Source organism: Diorhabda carinulata, chromosome 4, assembly GCF_026250575.1.
Source record: "Diorhabda carinulata isolate Delta chromosome 4, icDioCari1.1, whole genome shotgun sequence".
NCBI lineage: Eukaryota > Metazoa > Arthropoda > Insecta > Coleoptera > Chrysomelidae > Diorhabda > Diorhabda carinulata.
The window spans coordinates 14582020-14603265 of NC_079463.1; the positions used below are offsets into that span (position 1 = coordinate 14582020).

At 32.1% G+C, this 21246-nt stretch overlaps 1 protein-coding gene across 11 annotated transcripts in view; it reads right to left on the reverse strand.

The window, feature by feature from the left end:
• LOC130893285 (synaptosomal-associated protein 25) overlaps window positions 1–21246 on the reverse strand; it is a 112122-nt gene that overhangs the window by 76948 nt on the left and 13928 nt on the right. For 3 of the 11 annotated variants that reach the window (XM_057799253.1, XM_057799256.1, XM_057799261.1), the window contains exon 4: window positions 2274–2322. The exons of the other annotated variants lie outside the window; for them this stretch is intronic. In XM_057799253.1, coding sequence (XP_057655236.1) covers window positions 2274–2322 — 49 coding nt within the window. The remainder of the gene's footprint in view (window positions 1–2273; window positions 2323–21246) is intronic. 11 annotated transcript variants of the gene reach the window in all.

Sequence of the window (21246 nt, forward strand, 5' to 3'; positions counted from 1 at the left end):
AAGAAATGTTTCAACTTCAACATGAACGTAAATATTCCAATGGCACTAAACATGTCGAATGTCGTAAAATCGTCGAAAATCTTCATGGATCGATACAATATATTTTGATTGGTGATTTTACACTATAACCTCGCATGCCTTTAAAATTTTCCATAGAATTTAATAGTGATAAAATTAGTTGTAAAGGCTATTCTACTTATTGAACACGAATAGTGATCCAATTGGACGGGTTCTTACTCGTTTATGAACAACAAAAACACATGATACAAAACAATATGATATTATATCATCAAATATTTTATCAAACAGGTCAGTTTCTCTATTCCTATTCCTACATGAACTCGCATAAGTGGGAGTCCAACAGGTTCATGTTTGTCCCGAACTCCTTTTTGTTGCGGCCAGTTACCAGTAAACTGGGCCCACAAAGTTTTTTTAATGATTCAAACTGAGACGACTATACAGGGTGTCCCATAACGAGTTAAAACTATCTGTTTATGGCAAAATACTTATAGTAAAATCATGAAAATTTCTACGATCTTTTCAACTAAAATATTTTCAAAAATAGCTGACTTCCGATTCTACCGAAAGTCGACTGTAACTTTGTTATTTTAAATGGAGCACCCTGTATATTAATATATTTTTGAAATCTACGTAAAATTTTAGTATACTTTTGTCTAAAAACTTTTTCGAAAAATGCATAGTTTTTGAGTTAATTTTTTTGTAAAAAATTTGAGTATATTGAGTATTACGTTAATTGATTTGTACGCCGACCACTTGCTGGGCATAATAGTTATATCTGGATTGATGCACTGACACTGACGTATTACGATGTTCCAGAATAACGATCTGGATCAGTGTACAAAATACACTCTTTATCTTCGCGGAATATTCTGCCACTCAAGTTTGGCTTTTGGTTATGTTATGAAATCATTACAATCAAAACTTAATTGTTGTATAAACTCCATAGAAAAAAAATGCTGTGTTATAGTGCAAAAGACCCTTTTGGTTAATGTTTTGGGTATCGAGCATGTCAATACTAGACTCGTATCAAAAGACCAAAATATTTTGCAGTAAAGTGGAGTTAAAATCTTAAAAGAGTTGCCTAACAATGTAACTGAGGTTTGTACTCATCACTGGTGACGAGACGTGGGTTTATAATATTCCCAACAATTAGAAGTATGGAAAAGTCGGGCTAACATCAAAGTGATGTTCATCATTTCCTCCTATTACCATGAAATCGTTCCATAAGGTGAAGCGATCAATATAGAGTACTACTTTGTTATTTTGAGGCTCCTACATGAAACAATCGTCGTAATCCAATTTGTGTGCAAACAATTTATGGATTTTTTAATACGATAATGCGTCGTCAAAAGCACGTAACGAAAGCCATCGTATTCGACAGAATTGCCCCTCTGTGACTTTTTTTTCTTTTTAAACTCACACGCTTCAGAGAAACCATGAAATGTAATTTACTTAAGGTAGTGTGCGCCATTTCAGCCGAGGCTGGCAACAAGTGTATCGAAAATTGGAGGGAGCGTTGGCATACCTGTATTGGCTCTAAAAAAACCTATTTTGAAAGCGTCAAAATACTTTAAAATGTTTTTTATTAGTCCGGGTCAAATTTGATCTTACATGATACACGTAGACTTGAATAAATGAGATTTTGTATCTTGTCGTTCAAATATTAAACTAACGCATTTGAAACTATGGGAAATTCAATTACTTAAACTGTAGACTTTAACCAATAGACTCTATTTATAAATTGAAATCAATGAAACATATTAAGGACCAGCTCAAACTGCATTTAAAGTAGTAGTTAGTTTTCAAAAAAAGAAAATTAGTAATTTGTCTGATATAGACCAGAAAAGTGTGTCTTTTACTTCTGCCTTATGCTAGATGTTTGCAGTTTAACAATAACATTGTATATGAAACAAATTTTAGACACCAGAGAACTTAACAGTAAAAAGTAAGGTTCTCATATTTTGGACAACTTTTTTCCATTATGTCATGCAAGTTTAAAGAACGCATTGGAATTTGTTTGTAAGTTCTCCCGACTAACTTTCATTAAAAAAAACTATTTATATATACAGGACAGATAATTTTAGGTAATAATCCCTAAAATATAATTGTGATATTATATTTTTGATATCTTGAGGTAGTCCTACAAAATCGCGTAGAGTTAAAATGGCGAAAAAAGACACATGATGACAAGTATAATGATGAAAAGAAAAGTATTTAAGTAGTTAAAATGACAACGAGTTATAGAGACTCACCTCCCTGGTCATCTAAAGCGACCAAGGTGCGGATTCCAGCCTCCTTACTCTATAGCAGCACAAAACAAGTGTTAAAATGTCATGTTAGTTTTTTGGTGAGTGATTCACGCCCGCAATAGTAGAGCAGTAACTATGTCCAGAGGGATGAGTATTAAGTTGAATATATATAATATCATTTAAAAATTGAAGCTAACGAAATAAAATAATTCGGTTTGTGATGAATCGACATAATGGACATTTCAATTATGTCATTTTTTATTTTTTTTTTATCTTATTTATAAAGTTAATATTGTGATAAAAAATTTTTCAATTCAGATTTTAACATACTAATAAATTTTCTTCACAAAAAGAGAAGTTTTTATCTTGTTTTCCACTTGGATTTAGAAATAAATAATGCTGTGAAAATGATAAATCGAAAAAAAGGAGAGTTTTGATTAATATACACATCCAAAATCGAAGCTTCAATTTTTAGTTGCTTGTAATATAACGGTAAACTAATTTTCCAGTTTTTTCTCATTGATATTGAATCTGATTAATTGGAAACATTTCCTTATAATTTTGATGATAATAAATAAACAAGTGAAATTGATATTGTTGAAAATCAACACCTGTCGGTTTACGAAATATTAAACAGTATATTGAATTAATCCATAGGAAAAAGTATTATATCTGCTTTTAATACTCATGTTAAATGTAATTGTTAAGAATTATATTTGATAATAAGAAAATTAGTTAAAAGAATTGGGTTCGAGAGAAAAAATGTCTAAATTAGTTAATTATAATCATATTTTGCGAAATATTCATCCTAAAATGTGGAAAGAAAAAGTAGTTGAGTATAAATTTCAAGAAACACAACGAATCATAAAGTTTAGTTCCTCCTTTATCATTTGAGATATCAACTTGAAAGTACGAGCCATCATTAATCTTCACATCTTAAAATGATTTACAATCTTACAGAGTATTCTATATTGACGTGCCATATCAAAGTTACAGTTTTTTCAATGGAACACCCCATATTTTATTGCATATTTGGAATCAACTTGACTTCCCCATTACAATTATATAAGGTTGTGATGTGTACTATGGAAAATTTAAAAAGTTATAACCAATTTTCCATAAAAATTGTTAAAAGTTCAATATCCTGTATAATCTAAGAGAAAATCAATAATAAAGATATAATGCGACCAAGGCATTTAAATAGTAGTGAAAATCCTGAGAAATTATTTATTTTGTTAATATTCTTTGAATCTGATACATTGTGAATCAAAAGACTATTACATTTTCTCGGTTTTTCAAATGAATCACCCTGTATTTTATGTGAATATCTAAAAGTACTATCAACATGATTTTTTTTATCAAGCATAGTCTATATCTAAAACTAATCCTAGATATTATTGTGCGAAACAATTATTCAACAATTAATAATACTAATATGTCCGATTCCAAAAAAAGTTGATAATCTGCTTTGCGAAAACTATAGTGAAATTGCATTGTTAGATATCTGTTATAAAGTGCTAACGAAAATGATAAAGAACAGACTAAATGAATATGCTGAGAAAATACTAGGAGAATATCAAGCAGGCTTTAGAGCTAATAGGTCAACAACGGACCAGATTTTCTCCCTAAATGAATTACAAATCACCTGCTATGAATACAAGATACCACTTTATTCTTTTTTCATAGATTTTAAGCAGGCATATGACAAAATAAATAGGAACAACATGAACAAAGCACTAAGCAAATTAGGCGTAATCAGATTAGTAAGACTAACTTTAGATAAAATAAAAAATGGAGTGATATGGAAAGGGTCTGAAGAATTTCATGTCAATAGAGGACTCCAACAAGAGTAATTATCCAGAATTCTAAATTAAAAAGCGATAGGAAAATCTTCAATGACGAATGCCAATGTCTAGCTTTTGCAAATGACGTAGCGTTGATAGCAAAAACCAAGAAGCACTTAAAGAAAGCAGTAAATAAATTGGAAGAGGAAGCCAAAAATTTTGGACTAGAAATAAATCATGACAAGACAAAATATATCATGGGAGATACGCAGAGAAAAACAGAATATTACTTGTCCTTTAGGACAACCAGACACAAAGAGTAAAATTTCGAGAGGGTTTCTAACTTTGTGTATGTAGGAGTAGTAATAGAAGACAAGGGAGTAGAAGAATTAGAGCTGGAAGTCAGAATAACTAAAGGAATACAAAAATTCTGAGGTATTAGATCACTGATGAAGTCAAAACACGTATCAAGAAAAACAAAAATTAGAATATATAAAACGGTTGCCAAACAAATCTAAATAAACTTGAACAACTACCGCCATCTCAAGGTCAGGCCAGGTACTTCTGGTACCATCCTCGTAGGTACATATTCATTGTTTAGCATAGTTAAAACAAAATATTTGATAAAAAAGAATTAAATTGGTATTACTTTTCGATACTCACATAGAAAACAGGGTTATTCATTAAAAAAAAACGAGAAAAAGTCTTTAGATTCACTCTGTATCAGATTCAATGAATACCAACGGAATAAATAATTCTTAAGGATTTTTACGACTATTCGAATGCTTGGGCCGTAACATTTTTGAATTTCTCTTACATTGTACAGGATATAACTTCTTAAATAGCTCGTAGAACACGTCACAGTCCTATTTTATTGTAATGGGGAAGTTAATATAATTACAAATCTGCAATAAGATAAAGGGTGTTTTATTTAAAGAAATGTAGATACGATAGGGCATAGCATTCTGAAACAACCTGTAAAATTGTGAATAATTTTAAAATATGACTACTAATGATGGCTATAATGCCTGAAATTTTCAAATTTATATCTCAAAAGACAAAGGCTCTGAACTTATACTAATCAATAACTCTGTAGAGAAGATAACAACACGAAGAAACTTAAAAGGAGATAAAACATTGAGGAAGTAATAATGATAACTTGAATTATGGAAACAGGGAAACCAAAGCTAAAATAATCGAAGAGGTTACATTTGCGGAATTATATGAAAAAGTTGAATACTCTCATAAAAATGGTGACAATGCTTGGAAATGACGCTCACCTCAATGGGGATCTGTGGATGACTAATTTTATGAGAAATGCATCTAGTCTGTAATGGTAAGTAGGACATATATCAATAATTTAACTCAAAGCAAAGTAAGGTAAGAATATTTCTTTCGTGATAAATTGCGCTGATTTAAGGAAAAAATAACAGGTAAAAATTTAACGTTTCGATCAATCTCTTTATTAAAATATCTTGATGAAGACCGCATTAGGTCGAAACATTAAATTATTACCTGTTATTTTAAAAAGATTTTTTATGAAAAGATACCTCAAACTGAGGCAATTTAAGAGACTTCCAATAAAAAAAAATTATCTCGAAAAACATAAAAGAAACTCTAAGAAGTAAGAAGCTAAAGAAAAGACAAATAGATAAGCACCAGATACTTCTAAGATGATATAAATTTGTACTGGATACTGATACGGTATAATGAGGATGACCCTCTTATTGGAAGAATTGCGAAAAGATTACCATTGAAACAGAACGGTTAAAAGTATTAGTTGGTCGTAAACCATTTAGATACTATCTGTGTGACAGGAAATCATTGTCTATTTATTGTCTATACTTTTAGAACATCTATTAGGAATCATGAGTACGTTGACAAGATTGAGACTATCGCTAGAAGAATATAATTTCATCATAAAGTATATTCAAAGTATCAGATCTCAAGAGTGTTTGGATATAAATATTCCTAAAAAGTACATTTACATTCTCTACGACCGCCAAGCGGCCTTGAAGATACTGGGGGGTATTGTGTGCACGTCCTGGCTAACATGGGAATGTAAATAAAGTCTAAAAGCACTAGCTCACAGAAATACCAGGTAATAAGGAAGCAAAGATGCAATAATGAAAGTATAGTAGACAAGAAACTATACGATGTGGAACAGCCAAACAGAATGGAAGTTCTTTTGTCTTCTGATGAAAGCAGTGTAAATATCAATCGTCAAAACTGTCCTCATTAGTCTAAATAGAATTCTCATTGATGAAGAATCCAAAAAATAAATAGTATACAGGATTTTGCATTTAAAATAAGGAAGTTAGTGTTGGCCACTGTCAAATGGCATACCCAGCATAATTGTTCTCTTGAAAAAATGCGCATTTAGAAATGCAAATCGACGTGTCCAAGAATTTCTCCACAGAACGTCCTTTTTCATTTATTAACAGATTTATTCCATTTGGTTGTTACACACCGTATAAATTAGCGGTTATATGGAACATAATGAAAAAAATATCTAGGATTTGAAGGATGATCAATTATAGAGAGCCGTGCCGACAAGATTCGAGAGATAAGGAGAAAAGATGAGAGTGAAAAACAAGGAGGCAAAAAATATGAATGAGAAAAGAATAATTGTGGTAAAGAGACTCCGCAATAAAAATCGAAAGAGTGCGATATAAAATTTCGCAAGTGCAGACTTTATAAATACATATTTGTTAGTTTCCGGATATATTGAACTCTCTAACAGTTATATTTGGTGATAAAACGGTAGGTATATATTTAGATGTTTAAAAATTAACACCAAGTGTAAAAAGATCTTTAGAAAGAATCACAAAAACATTGGAGCATCAAGCAGATAAATAATGCTATTGTTTGAATAATGTTAACCAACTTAAAACTGATGAAATTTCAATGGGAGACAAAGTGATTCTTATTATATCAAATTTCCAGATTGTTAAAAAATTCATACATGTAACAACACATGCGCATATTGAGGCGCAGTTTTTAAATTGACTCGCCACCAAGTGCATTTAAAAATGTCTACTTCGCGAGTAAAAAGTTGTCATTACTCTATCAACCTCTCGTCTACAAAATTAAGACTTATTGCGAAAACCTCGCAGCACGAGAAATTGCGTCTTGCGCTAATCCACTTCATTTCACATGTCGAAAAAACTCGAGCTGTGTCACGTCACCTTATACACACTTACTCCTTCCCTTAATACGAAATGCTGTCATAACCTCAGATCATAAATTCTGTAGAAAACTTTGAGCAACATTAATCTCCTAATAGAATTGCGTAGATTTGCATCTTTTAATTCTAGTTTCAGCTTTGCATCCATTTATTATTGCAAATTTATTTAATATTCCAATCTTTTACGCAGTGCTTCTTTCCGTCCATGGTTAGAGCAACTAGTTGTATAAATGAAATAACTTCATTGTTTTTAAAACTCAATATGAAATCACCTTATTAATACGCCATAAATAACCACGTTATTTGCATTCTTATGTATTATTATCCTCATCATTTGCCATTATTCATTGCAAACTCTATAAAATTTTCATTCCAATATCTTTCAATTTAGTTCCTAGAATCATTTAAATAATTAATTGCATTCCATAGAAAACTATAGATTTAAAAATAAATTAGTAGAATTTCTGGAGCTGTTGATAATATTCATATCGATCACCACCGCTACATTATGGTCTCTTATATAACTCGAAGCGCGCGTTAGACAGTTTAAATAAATAACGTTTTACATAAGTGTATCATTATCATCAAGGCACATCGACAATAACCACTTCACAAATTCACAGACGGTTTTGTCGAGGTGGCCACAGGTGCCTGTGTCTTTTGATTCCAGCACTTGGTTATTTTCTATTTTACATGAGTAAAGACCGAACTATAAAGTTGAAGAGTAAAAATCATGTTTTTTAATCTAGAGGTTGATTGATTAGTGTAATAAAGTTCAGTGCCTCCTTGGTCCTTTGAGATATCAATTTGAAGATTTGGGGGTTACAGCCATCAGTAGTGTTCACAATTTAAAATGATTTACAATCTTAACAGTATTCCAGAATGCTGTGTCATATCAAAGTTGATTCTTTCAATGAAATAATCTATATTTTATTGCATATTTGGAATCAGCTTGACTTTCCGATTACAACGGGGTATTCAAAAAGTAATAACCAATTTTCCATAAAAATCGTAACAAGTTTAATACCCTGTATAATCTAAGAGAAAATTAAGAATGAAGATCTGTTGCAAACAAAGCATACGAATAGTAGTAAAAAGTCTGTAAAATTATTTATTCTCTTAATATTCATAGAATCTAATACAGGGTGAATCGAAATAGGTACTGATACATGATTTTCTCGGTTTTTTCAAATGAATCACCCTGTATTCTATGAGACTATGGAAAAGTACTACCAACATACATCTTTTTTATTAAGCTTTTCCTATGTGTTAATAGGAAAAAATTTCACTATTTTCAAATTTAAATTAAGATGCTAAGATGTATTTAGATTTTCTAGTAAACTAATTATCTCTTTTATTGGAAGAAATCCCACTTCGCACACGTCAAAAGATGTGGTTTTTGCATGGTCACGTTAATCAATTAACAAATGGTGAATTGAATAAACTATTTTCTAGAAAATAGATCATAAGAAATGGCCAAGTACAATGGCCACCAAGGTCACCATATTTCAATAAAATACCTCCAAAAACGACATATGACATGATGGAGAGAATACGGAATGAATTTCGAAATTTTGAAATCTATAAATAGAATGTGGATGTTCATATCTTGATCGCAACATTTTTTTGAAATTTGATTAAAAACATGAATAGTTGATCTTCCAGGCTTAAATCCATATTGACATTCTCCAAGATGAGACTCCGTATACTTTTTAAATCTCGTTTAACGATGGAAGTAAAAATCTTTTAGACCGTATTTAGGTTTGTAATTAGCGCACATTTTTGGATTTCGTTTTTTAAATATAGGGCCATATGGCTCCATCCGCCTGGCATTTATATGTTTTACCAAACATGTTATCCTCTAATTCGTTAAGCGTTGGTGGATGTTCTTCTCCGTCTATTCCATATATACTCGTAAAAAAACCATCTGTGTTAAAATCATTTTTTCCTAGTATATTTTTAGAGTGTTATTCCCAATATCTGCTGTCTGCCTTTGTTGTACCTTTTTTTCTAATTTGATGTTTAATGTATTGGTAAATTTCAGAGTTGTTTCTGTTGTTCTTCCATTATTTTGTTGATCCACAATTTTCTCTTGCTTTTTTTAACTTTGTTCTTCTCTTCTTCAGTATTTTATATTTTTTATAATTTTTCCCTTTTTTTTCGCTAACCATATTACTGTTAATAATAGATTTTTCTTTATTTTGCTATTTTTAATTTTTAGTGTGCTATTTGCTGGGCCCAAAATACTTTTCTTTATATTTTGCCAGTTCAAATTGACAATTGATAATAAATTTTCAAATACCTCGAAGAACACATCAAAACCATAAATTATTGTAATGGGGAAGTCAACATACTTACAAATATATAATAAAATATAGGGTGTTCCCTTTAAAAAAATTGTATTTTTGATAAACAATTTCATAATGTAATGGCTATAATCCCTCAAATTTTCAAATTGATATATCAAACGAGAAAGGAAGTACTGAACTTTATCATATTAATCAATCGCCCTTTATAAAGATTTTTATGAAACTGCATGTCTTACTTTTCTCTTAATTTATACAGAATCATTTTCAACAACAACTTTTCAGTACAGGGTATGTAATTTTATTCGCTCGACAATATAAGTCACAATTGTGGGATGCAGCTCTAGTGGTAAATAGTCATTTGTAGACTGGAACTTACTAACTCCAAAAAATTAGATGATTTTTACTCATTTCAGTTTGTTTCTCAGAATTTCTGCTTTATCGTGATAATACATAGATGTAATTATTAAAGTTTCAATCGAAACATCAACGTTTTTCAAAATGTTGCATATTTTCAAATTTGTACAATGATTCAATTGAATGATACTCAAGATAAAGCTTCATATAGCAGAACATGATAGTTGTTGGTGTTAACACAATCTTATTTTTCTCTTCACATTTTCACCTCGTACCGGCAGGTTGGGATTGTTCTACTTTCTAACTATCTTTAAGTAGCTCCTTCAGTAACTGTAACCATTAAAAATTTCATGTAGTCTAGTTGGTTAAAATTACGTATTTCGTAAATCAGTCACAATCTATTTAATAAATTTCTTGTAATAGTAAACCGTACTGGTATTAAGTTAAAAAAAGGAAATGAATGATAATTTTCGTGATTTTATGCAGAACAATTGGATATTTCCATATATTTGAATCTAATAAACAAGCCCCAATAATTCAGTTACTTATAAACCCATTATTCTTATCTAATTATATTGATATGGTTAAGCAGGTAAATATTAAATTGACGTTTGATATTGTATATTTTTAATTGTGGCTTACGAATCCCACATTTAAAAATTTTATTCTTACTCTATTAATGAAGCACCTAATATATTAGTATAAGTATACATACTTATGTATGCTTATTAATGACAAATTAGTTTTATGTTGTAATTATACACAAAATTATGTCCAATATTTGAAGAACTGCAGTACTAAGTCCCATTATATTACTAAAAACCAGTTAAAAAGACTAAAGCTAAAGTGTTGAAAAGTGGTACAAAATGGAAGAAAATAGTATTAAGATGAAACTTATTGGAAAAGGAACAAAATAAAACAAAAGAATTTACAAGCGATCTGAGGTCGGGAAGTTGAAAAGAGGGAGTTTTTAAGGGGAAAGAACGGTTTATCTTGATTTGTGGTGAAACTATCATATACTTCAGTATTATCACATTTTTATTTTATTGAAACATTTTCTAGGTTTCCATTCGTAGGAAAGGAATTAAATATTGCAATAAAAGTTTTCAAATTAGTTTTGGATGAGTGTATTTGATATCAAAGTCATTATCAGATCGTGTATCTGAGCAATACACTTAATTATTTTCTAGTTTATCTATTCCTGTACACATGACATTCTTCATCACCTTGTGTACCTACTTCAGAATGTACATCAGAAAAGACTTCTGTTGGGATAGAATATCAGATAATCGTGCTCCGGCAAAAAACTTTATAGTTAGAAAACTTTTTCTAAATTTGATCATATTTTTATGTTGGCATAGAAGCTTTAGTCAAACGTTCTTGTGTGTGGAAAATTAAGTAAGAATATATTGAAAAATAATTCTTCTCTGACCTTTCTATCGTCACATTAGTATGCATACATATATACAAAAAATAATATATTGAGCTCTTAGAATTGAGAGATACAAATTCACTTTAATATGGAGATAAGAATTCATTACCTCATATCCTTAAAAGTCTATTGTTTCACATAAATGATAATACGAGGTCTGGAAATCGAGTAATGATACTATTGCTGTAAAAATGATGCCATAGCGATTTTCCCAGGGATTGTAGTTTACGAATTCGTACATGACCTAAGCAGTGAAACCGGTCCTGTCTGGTTAAAATCCAATTTTAAAATTTGTTGAATTTGCGGTGCCTTTGATTTTTGTTTTTATCACAGAGACGATTTGTTTACATTGTTTTTTTACTAATTTCTAGGAAAGTGTTTTTATTTATGTGTTTGTCTTTTTAGTAAGTAAAAGAGGGTTTATAAATTCAACCCATCGATAGAAATAGCATAATTAAATAAGGAAAACTTTACAGTAGCAATTCTAGAATCCTTTGACTGGAACCATTCCACACTGGATGTCCTCAATACTTTCAAAATGCGTTCCTTTTACAGCTTTAATTATTTTTGGGAAAGAAACGAAGTCATATGGCAATAAATCTGGTGAATACGGTAACTGCAATAACATTGGAATATTTCTGGAGGCTAGAAATTGCGCGCAGTGGCAAGGTGCATTGTCGTGATATAGCATCCAAATGTTCGCGATATTTGGCATACTCTCTAGGCGCTTAATCGAAATATAAGTATTTCACGATAAAATACTTATTCCACGGTGTTTCCACGTGGAACGAAGTCCTTATAGACCACCTAACCAGGAGCAGGCAAAGAAGCCGATGAGCATCGTTTTAACTTTCAATTTGGTATGTGAGATGATATTTCTCATCTTTTATAAGCCACGGTTAACATTTGGAAACTGTATATTATTTTTGCTCTTCTAAACGGTTTTTTGGAAACCTTCGTATCTAGAGCTTTTTATCTTGAAACCTTGAGATTAAATCTACCTGAGAGTTAAGCGGTTGATATTTACTTCGTCTGCCATTATTCCAACCGTTAATTGACGATATTTGCCAATTAAATCGCGTATATGCTGTGTGTTCGTGCCAGTGCGCATCTCGACCGGTGTCTATACTGCATTTCTTCATCCACGATTTCACTCTCTTTGAACATTATATACCAACGAAACATTACGAGTGTGCTTCAAATATAAATCGAAATTTTGCTTTAAGAAAGTTACAAAGCTGATATTTTTTAGACATTTCCTAGATAGTCTCCGTCACACTCTACACATTTTTGCTACCTTCCCAGAAGCTTTCGAATGCCTTTTGCGTGAAAATCTCTCGGCTTGTCACGTAACCATTTTCACACGAAAGATTCTACCTCTGCATTGCCTTCGAATTGCAGTCCGCTAAGTGCCTCTTTCAATGAACCAAATAAATAATAGTCATATGGCGACAAATCGGGACTATAAAGGGAGTGTTCCAGTGTTTCCCAACCCGATTCATTTAACGTTTCCGTCGTAAGCCGAGATGTATGCGGTCTGGCGCTACGGATTGGAATATCGCGTCGAATTGATCTGTAGACAGGTTTCGTCGTGATTTTTAGGTTATTATAATACTGCGCGTTTACAGTTGGTTGTTCAGTGAGAAAATCACCTAACTCGTCTGTGGTGAATATTAGATGCAATAAATTTTCTCTTTCCTCTCCATATCGCTGCATGAGACGCGTGTATACTTCTCGTGTGAATTTCCGCACGAAATCCAGAATTCTTGGCACTAATCTGGCTGAAATTTTACTGAGTCGATGATGAATTATTTGCTTAATACCGCCTACGTTGATGCCCAATTCGTCCGCCATACCGCTTATGGTACTGCAGCGCACAGTGGGGCCGAATTTCCAAATAACGGAAAAAAATCAACATCTTTGAAACGGATTAACATAGAAACCTGGGATTGATCTCATTCGAAAAAAAATGCATGATTAAACAGTTTTATTAGAATGTTGGGAAAAAATTGAGAACTAATTGAAAGACTATTACGAAGATAAAAAAATTCTGAAAATTTCCTGATAGGTTGTTCTGATCAAAGCAAGTTGCAACTAATATTTGGTATATATCTTTATATTGAATAGTGCTTACAATTAAAAATTCAATAAAGTCTAAAAACTGAAGAATTGTGTAAGTAATAAAACTGGAGATTCAAAGTCTAAAGTTGTTCGGTTGAAAAAGAGACTTCATTTGATTTTAAATTCAATAAAATTAAATTGACCGTTCCTTAGCTGCATCATTGATTTCCAGGTGTTTTTTTCTTTACGAGTCTCATGTTCGTAATAAAATGGTACGAAGTCTCCAATAGTTTGTGGAACAGGTTTCTGATCCTAAAAGTCTTGTAATGATTGTTCCGACTTTTGTGTCTTTTTCGACTATATTCCGACATCTACACCATTTCATCACCACGCAACAAAATTTCACGCACCGTGGATGGCATGTAATACCGTGGATACTTCTCAGATTCGTACCAATAATAGTCCGGGAGCGAGCTGCATATTTTGAATAGTCATTCCGTTCCACCCAATTCTGCTTGTTCTCACAGAAATCGCCTTAGGAGTGAACGTAAGGACCGTCAGCTGGCAAGGTAGCGCCGGGTCCGTATGATCCAGGTGTAATAAACTCCGTAAATTCAACTCATTCCGGGATGGCTCAAATTTAATATTATGGTAGGTTATGAGTGCACACGCGTAGGTAAATAGGTATCAGCGTTGATCGCATAACAGAAATCCTTTCTACCCGTGAGTTACCGGCTGAATGTTTTATTTTTGTAATTACACCTGGATCAAACGAATCCGGCGCTACCTTGCCAGCTGAAGATCATTACGTTCACTCCCAAGGTGAGTTCTGTCAGGACAAGCAGAATTGGGTGAAAACGGAATGACTATTCAAAATATGCAGCTGGCTCCCAGACTATAACACACTGCTGAGAGAGAATTTGCGATAGTACGCAGACGGAAAAATATGTACAGATATACAAAGGTTACTCCATTATACAGTAGAAGTCTCGTTGTTCCATGCAAAGTCTCATTACTCAATTGTCAAACCAATTGTCAGAAAAACGTAATAATAATAGCGGCCAGACCGTGAAGATTTGTAAACCGACAATTTTCATGCAACAGTCCACGATATAGTTGCACGTAATTCTTGCGGTAATCCTAAAATTGCATTCACCCATTGTAATCGATTGAAAATTTTCTAGGTCAATGTTTCAAATATCGCGAAAACGATCCAGGAAATTCTGACTCAATTTTAGTATTCGTTCGGGTGTGAAATATCCTTTTTATTAGGATAAAATCTGTACATTTCGTTCAGAAATTTATCGTATTCATAGCAGGTTTTTTCTTATAAAAAAACCTCATATGGATATCGTGTTAAAAAAGTTATTCGAACATTGGTTATTTTGAAGCAGTTTTCCAGTTCGTCAAATATTCCACATACATTTTGTACATCAATTACAAGCGTTTTAAACATGTTTCAATTATGATTTTGAAAATTCTTGGGCAATAAATTTTCATCCAATTGTTCAATTATTTTAATTTATTGGTACATTTATAGAAATATATATTGTATGTCATGGTAGTGGCTGTTTGTTTATTGTATAAATTTTTCAGTAGGCTAGTGTGTGTGTGCGAAAGTGCATGTGTGTGAGTAATACATTTCTAAATCATAATAAAGACACAGCACAAACACAGCCACACTGCAGGGCTACCGCTACCACAACATAGATATTTTTACATAAGGATGGGTTTTTTATTATTTGTTCTGATAATATTGTTAAAATAAAATTGATCACATATCATTTTCTCAGTTTTTTACAGTTTACTATAATTATATGCATTGTAGCAGATTAAAAAAAATTACTGAATACCAATATCGCTAAGTATACAATCTCACAATCAATGAAACAAGAAGATTGAATGATTTTTACCACATGGACTTCATTTCTTAACTTCTCAGCTTTCATTAGTACCTGTAGTACGAAAAATGTTATTCCTAATAAACGGCTCATAGGATTGGTACCAACAACCGATGCTTTTGGGGATGCCATCGTTTGTACCTCCAGAGATCACCTACTTAACAAAAAGATTCAGCTTGCGGAAACTCTGTCGTAACTGAAATATGGGGCTTTAAAGATAAGCTCCCAATACACGTTTAAATAAGTTCTTGAATTAATGTTTTTATCCTGGGAGCCTCTTTAACACTGAAAGATACATTAGAATCCGAGCCGAGCTCCCTCATCCATGTGGGGGCACAAAAGAGCGAGCACTACCAGAGAAAAACCAGATAGAGCTGAATAAACCATTGTTAACCGCACATAGCTTCCTTGTGAAACTTTAAGAGCAAATCAAAAATAGTAATGGTGTCAGTTTCATGTTTTGATTAGTTAAGATTGAGTTAGTCTAACTTAAATAGGTAGCTTTGGATATTAGCTCTTAAAACTCGTTTAAATCAACTCTTGAATTTGTGTGGCTATTCTGGGAGCCCTTATAACCCTAAAAGATACATTAGAATCCAAGCCGAGCTCCCTCATGCATGTGAGGATTCAAAAGAGCGAGCACTTCCCGACAAAAAAACCAAAAAACCATTGATAATGATAATGATAAACCATTGTTAATCAGAAAAAGATATGACTATGGGAGCCAATCCGTCAACGTGTCAGATTCATCTTATAAGGTTAGGTTGGATCAGATTAGATTAGGTTGGGTTAGATTCAGTTAAATTAGATAAGGTTTAGGTTAAGTTGAGTTAAATTACGTTGTTCGGTGAATGTGATTTCTATTAACTTGAGACAAAATTCACTCGGTTTCATGGTTTCCCTCAATGCGTATCGATCTTGTCTCTGCAGTCTTAGTCTAAAAACCTCTTTTTTAAAGAATACCTTGAAGCTTGTGGCCCATAATCCCCTTTTTACCAATTACCAAACCAGTCCAGATCACTGGAAATATTTTTTCTCTTATCTCCACTAGGCAGTGCCGAATTTATTTAGCTTATTTCCTGCACACTCACATACTAAGTTTAATCAAAATCAGGTGATGGTACTATAGTTTACGAGGGTAGTCTGAAAAGATTTCGACCTTAAACAGAAACGAAACAATTTTTCTATAAACCTTTAAGGTCAAAATACACTTTGTGTTTCTTCTTAAAATAAGAGTTTTCGTACGCGTTAACAACCTCTTCTGATGATAATCACTTTCGAGCAATTAAAACAGGGAAAAGTCAATGTGAGCAACTGTTATTTGGAAGTCTTAAAAATATTAGAGCATCGTTGAACTAAGTGTATAGACTTAAAAGGAGAGTATGTTGTGAAATAAAAATGTTTTGTTTATCTCAGATAACCTCCGTATAAAATCAGGCAACATGGCACGAATGTATGCCAGAAAGAGGTACAACAATTTTGTAACTTCTATATGAGACTAACAAGATTAAAAGTTCATTGAGTAAAAATCAATTTGTATTCAAAAGAATATGATCGATAATCATTGGTATGTTCGAAGAAACATCGAAGCTGTTTAAAATTTTTTAATTTACTACTGTGAATTCTATTTTTTTATTTTTACTGTAGACATATAAAAGGTCAATTTCGAAAAATACATAATTTGTAATTCCATCTTTTCGGATAATTTTAAAAAATTGAATATTCAATTCTACTTAGTAAATTTTTAGGTTACAAACTAGTCTTTCAACTGTTTTTGATCGATTTTAACTGAAAAAATTAATATGTAATCATATGATATACGCCTACATCCTTTGATTTGAAAGAAAAAACCCATCCTATAAATAATTAAAGCACACGTTATCGGTTCGTTTTACTATTCAGTAGGCAAAATAAATTGCCACGAAATAGCGGATCTCCATTCACTAAAGCGCTTACCACTGAATCACACTTCACTAGAGCACTATTATGTATTGGATGTTCAGTTTTTACAGGTATCTGCGACTTTTCACGAAATCTCGAAAGACTACAGCATTTTATGTTTCATTTATTTGAGAAAATTGAAAATTTGCAAACGCTTTAATTTGATTGAAAATTTCGTGTTTTGTTATTCCAATTGGAGTAAATCCTTAAAATATCGATAATGTAACAGTAATTTGGAATTATCGTCAATTAGAAAACTAGAAATGAGAACTATCTATCTAAGTATTCCATACAAAAAAATATAAAAAAATACAGAAATAAGATGAAATAAATTATGGCAATCTATTATTGTTATACATAAGCTTCGAATCGTCTCTATGTTCAGGTTATTTATTTGTAAATATTCGGTTTGTTGTATTCCGCTACAGGTGTCTATAATGACTTTAACAGATAACTATAGAAGTAATAAATGTCCACCATAAACTAGTGTTTGCATTATTAGTCGTTTTATGTACATATTATAAATAATTTTACTCAATACCTGTATCAGATACATTCAAAAATGATGTGAATATACAGTATTTACTGGAAGGTGTTAACCAGGTATCATTACCTTCTATACTTTATCTGAAATTAATGAGGACATAAAAAAGCAAAGATGTCAGATATATACTCGTGCGCAAATATCTACTCAAGTCGCACGGTCGAGGTCAAAAGTCTCAAGCTAAAAATCTCTAGCTTTTTCTGATTTTAGCATCTCAAAGGCATCAGTTTCAGCTTTATAATGAGTTGTCTATGTTGTTATTGAGTTATTTTATTAGTAACGAAAAAATATTGAACGAAAAGAAATTTTGAATAATGGAAAAGAGTTATAATTAACAGTAAAGAAAATTCAAGCTTAAATTCGTTAAAATGGAACGCTTTTTCATGGATCGAACTAGATTCTTTACTCGATCTTGTGTAATGCTATTCCATTATTTAGTGACCGTCATTTTGGGATCTGATTTCGTGACAGGTGCAGGATTTCTAGCCCGAACTTTTCTCTTAAGATCATCCCATATATACTCGATAGGATTTGAGTTCTAGCTACAACATTCTGTAAATACTGAAGTCGGAACCTGCAGTAAGCGGACGGGCATTGTACAGTTTCTGTCTGATGAAACTGGCGAAGGGACGACGAGATCCCCTTAAATTTCTTCTATGTATCGGTTCACCGTTAATTGCCCCGCTCCACTGCCAGTTTCAATAAAAACCAACTTGGTTTTATTGAAACTGGCACAGAAACGTCCGCACAAAACTATCCTGGATCCTCTTCCAAAAGACACGTTTTTTTATGTAACAATGCGCGAATCTTTTTCCAGATCTATGTAGACTCGTCCTCTTCTATCGCTACCATGCAGGCATACTCTGCTTTCGTCCGAAAAGAGAATGGTGTCCTAGTGTTCGTCAGTCCAATTAACGTGTTCTCTGGCAAATCATAGACGGGCTGCTCGGTGGGCTAGGGTTCATTTGAAACCAGTAGCTGGCCTTTTTGGCTCAAGGTTAGCTGCCTTAAGTCTTTTTCTGACTGTCCAGCATCACAGCCTCTCCTCGCATTTCTCAGAGCTAACGACGGTAAACTCTGGAAACAGCAGACTGACTCATGCTCAGCGCATTGGGTACTTCTCGCTGTCGCACTAGGGTGACCACTTGAGTAGTATTATTATTAGTGTCCATTTTCAAGTAGAATTTTTGTCTGTTGTTAACGGAGACGTGTACCGGTTGACGTTTGATGGGTAACTCATAGTGGTGGGACAGTTAGATAACCTTTTATAAGGGCCAGTTAGCCCTTATTAGCATTACAGTAAACAAGGAAAAAAAATTCAATATTCTACTAAGAAAAAGACGACTTCGAGGCGGTGCAAGCACTTTAACAATGGCGTGTGTAGGGCTATTTTCAGCGTTAAAGACGATCGAATGAGTTGATCCTTATAATTTTATAAATAGAAAGTTGTTCCTTTCGATAGCTCAGTTTGGATTATATCCCCAACTACTACGAAATAACTACAATCGAATATTTTTAATTTCGTTTTATTTAATAAAAATACTATTAACAAACAGACGTATGTTAATCCCGAAAATTCTTACTAGTGTTAAGTAATCCAAAACAACTCTTTTCATAGTGGCGAATCTCCATCAATTACTTATTTATTATTATGAACTCTAACCTCATGAAGTAATCGTTGCTATAAATTTGGCTGTGTTTAGTATTTCTGTCAGTTTTATAGATTGTCAACTTTAACTCCATCAAGTTAATTTAATTAATTCAATAAATTTAATTATTATTAATGTGATTATAATGAACCACAAATATATTTATCTAATTTTATAGTTATTATGGTATAAGATGAGAACTAATATATAAAGAAGCCTATAAAACTAATACTTCGTTCATTCAATTTGATCTTCGTCTAGTACGCCAGTCAGATTGGTATAACTACTTTAACTTTAAATTATTAAAACCTCAGTTTGCTAAATGAATTGTTTTTAAAAAGCAAGTTAGTGAATTGAGTTATTTAATACTAGCAACTCAACTCTAAAATAAAACATTATTTGTGTCAGCAGTCTATACCCGGTCTCTATGTTAGTATCTTACTTCGTATTGCCGTATCTTTTTTGTTAAGTCTCATACAAAACACCGTTACCGTTGTGACACATAACTATCTTAGAAGTAGAAACTAAATGCTTAAACAAAAGTCGAATTAATACCAATTTGAACTTATAGAATGGACTAATTTGTATTTTCGGCATAATTTACTATTTAACCTCATGTGTCCCGTATAAGTTTTGTTACTAGAGCCCAGTACTAGATATTACAGTAGATAGTCAAACGTTTAGGTTCTTGGAAATAATATTTACTTGAATAATAATAAATATGGTATCCAAAAATAAGCTTCTTTCTAACAACACCAACATCAGTAAGACGACAATGGAACAATATAAATTACGGATAAGAAACAAGAACAGCTTGCTGAACGATGTAATTAATATTAAAAAGAGTTCTTTGCAACATAATTTGAATTAAGTTTCGAAAATGTGAATTTTGCTGGAATTTTTACTAAAGATTGTCTTCCATTAGAGAATATAATCTCTTCTTCAACTGCTATGAAAAGTGACGTATTTCTCATAGCTAACTTAATTTCGAAACCACATGTTGCTCACACTGTGAGAAATACTATTTCTCACGATACTCTGCCCATGCCACATACATTTATATCGAAAATCAATAAAAAACGACGAAAACTTAGTTGGCTATTATCAACTTTAAATAGTTGATAAAACTGTAAGATTATACAAGTTTTTTTAAATTCTTGAGGTAGTTTTCATTCGTGGTTTGATAAAAATCGCAATTTCCATTAAATATTATTTTAGTAGGACATAATTATAACAATTTATAAAAATAATATGAATACTGACAGTGGTGACGATTTTGATAATACCCAGCCCGAGATATCGAAAAGAGCAGAAAAAGTAATTTTAGAAATATTAAAAAAGTGTGAATGAGCCTACAAGAAATTTATGGAATGGAGAAGAAATACACAAATAAAATATTTTTTGGAAACTGTACTTTTGGTATACTTTGAAGAGTCGAAAACTTTTAAGGCGTCTACACTTTGGTGACAATATTCAATGTTGCGAAGTACTATCAGTGTAAAAAATAACATTGATATATCCACGAATCAGAAATTACGTTCATTTTTGAAAAGAAAGTCCGAGAATTACGTCCCCAAAAAATCAGACCCATTGCAGAGATTTTTAAACGAGGCTCCAGACGAGGAATATCTACTAATAAAGGTAAATTTATTTAGAAGGAACTATTTTTATAATTTAATTTTATTATTCTTTCCTTGAATTAAAATGATGATTTTTATAATAATTAGTGAGTAGAAAAATTAAATAAGAAAAATTCCATTAGCGTGGCAGGGGCGTAGAGGGACGTAGAGAGGAATTGTGGAAGTTAAGAATAG